We start from the raw sequence: 1,230 nt of genomic DNA, 5'->3' as shown, positions 1-1,230 counted from the left end.
CCCCTCTTTCAGCTTAAACCCATTTCCCCTTGTTCTGTCACTCCCTGCCCTTGGCCAAAGTCCCTCCCCAGTTTTCCTTCCTGGAGCCCCTTCAGGTACTGGGAGGCCACTAGAAGGTCTCCCTGGAGCCTTCTCTTCTCCAGGCTGAACAGCCCCAACTCTCTCAGCCTGTCCTCACAGCAGAGGTGATGTTGGGGTGGGAGGAATTAAAGATGCTGGTGGTGCTCGAGCCCCATCAGGTGCATCCCATCACCACATCCCTCCCACCACCCTAATTTTCCCTCCACGGGGCAGCTGGAGCTCATCTCCTCCCCCTGGGACTCCAGCTGGTTGTCCCAGCAATGATTGACCAGCCGGGGGTGGCCACTCCCAGCCTCCACCCCACGGACCTTTGATCTGGGCCCTGGTGAGGCCACGGCTCCTTCTCCACCACCAATGTTCTCTCTGGGGTCCTGGCTGCCGGCGGTGCCGGGGCTGGCCTGGGGCTGGGCGCTGCTGGACGCGCTCCTGCGAGGTGAGAGTCCCCAGGGGTGGCACGGGGACAGCCCAGGGGACACTGGTGACCTGCTGCTGCCTTTCCCCACGCAGGGCTGGTGGGCGCCTGTGCCATCTCTGTGCTCTGCAGCCTCCTGAAGGTTTATCTCTACATCCAGTGCCTGAAGTAAGCACCGGCCCTTCTGTCCCACCAGGGATCTGCTTCGGGGATCTGCTTTTGGGAACTCCTTTTGGATCTGCTCTGCTTTTGGATCTGTTTTGGGATCAGATCTGCTTTGGGCATCTTTTGGGATCAGATCTCCTTTGGGGATCTCCTTTTGGGATCGGATCTGCTTTTGGGATCTGCTTTTGGGATCAGATCTCCTTTGGGGATCTCCTTTTGGGGATCGGATCTGCTTGGCTTTGGGGATCTGCTTTTGGGATCTCCTTTTGGACTGGATCTGCTTTTGGATCTGCTTTGGGATCAGATCTGATTTTGGGATCTGCTTTTGGGATCACCTTTGGGGATCGGATTTCCTTTTGGGATCTGCTTTTGGGAGGGTGGCTCTCAGCACCCATGGGTGCTGCTGGTGGCCTGAGCAGGACAGGGGCTGCACCCTCCTCTCCTCACTTCAAAGCACAGGAGGGTGGGGGGGGTTCTCTGAGGCTGTCACCCCACTTTGGGGTGGTGGAGGAGGAAGGGGACATCCCACCCAGCTCAGTGTCCCACTGGCTGTCCCCAGTGACCCCGAGAGG

At 58.9% G+C, this 1,230-nt stretch overlaps 1 protein-coding gene across 1 annotated transcript in view; it reads left to right on the top strand.

Annotated features, from left to right (window-relative positions):
* Nucleotides 1–435: 435 nt before the first annotated feature.
* The window catches only part of TMEM82 (transmembrane protein 82), a gene marked incomplete at its 3' end in the record, with an annotated part of 3,622 nt that continues 2,827 nt past the window's right edge, over nucleotides 436–1,230 (top strand). Inside the window, 2 exon segments of the mRNA XM_029087337.1 lie at nucleotides 436–514; nucleotides 589–839. Of these exon segments, the coding sequence (XP_028943170.1) occupies nucleotides 436–514; nucleotides 589–839 (330 nt within the window).

This window comes from Antrostomus carolinensis, unplaced genomic scaffold, assembly GCF_000700745.2.
Source record: "Antrostomus carolinensis isolate BGI_N321 unplaced genomic scaffold, ASM70074v2 scaffold26381, whole genome shotgun sequence".
In the NCBI taxonomy this organism is placed as follows: Eukaryota; Metazoa; Chordata; class Aves; order Caprimulgiformes; family Caprimulgidae; genus Antrostomus; species Antrostomus carolinensis.
The sequence above is the reverse complement of the archived record's forward strand: the minus strand, read 5'-3'. Positions and strand labels throughout refer to the sequence as shown.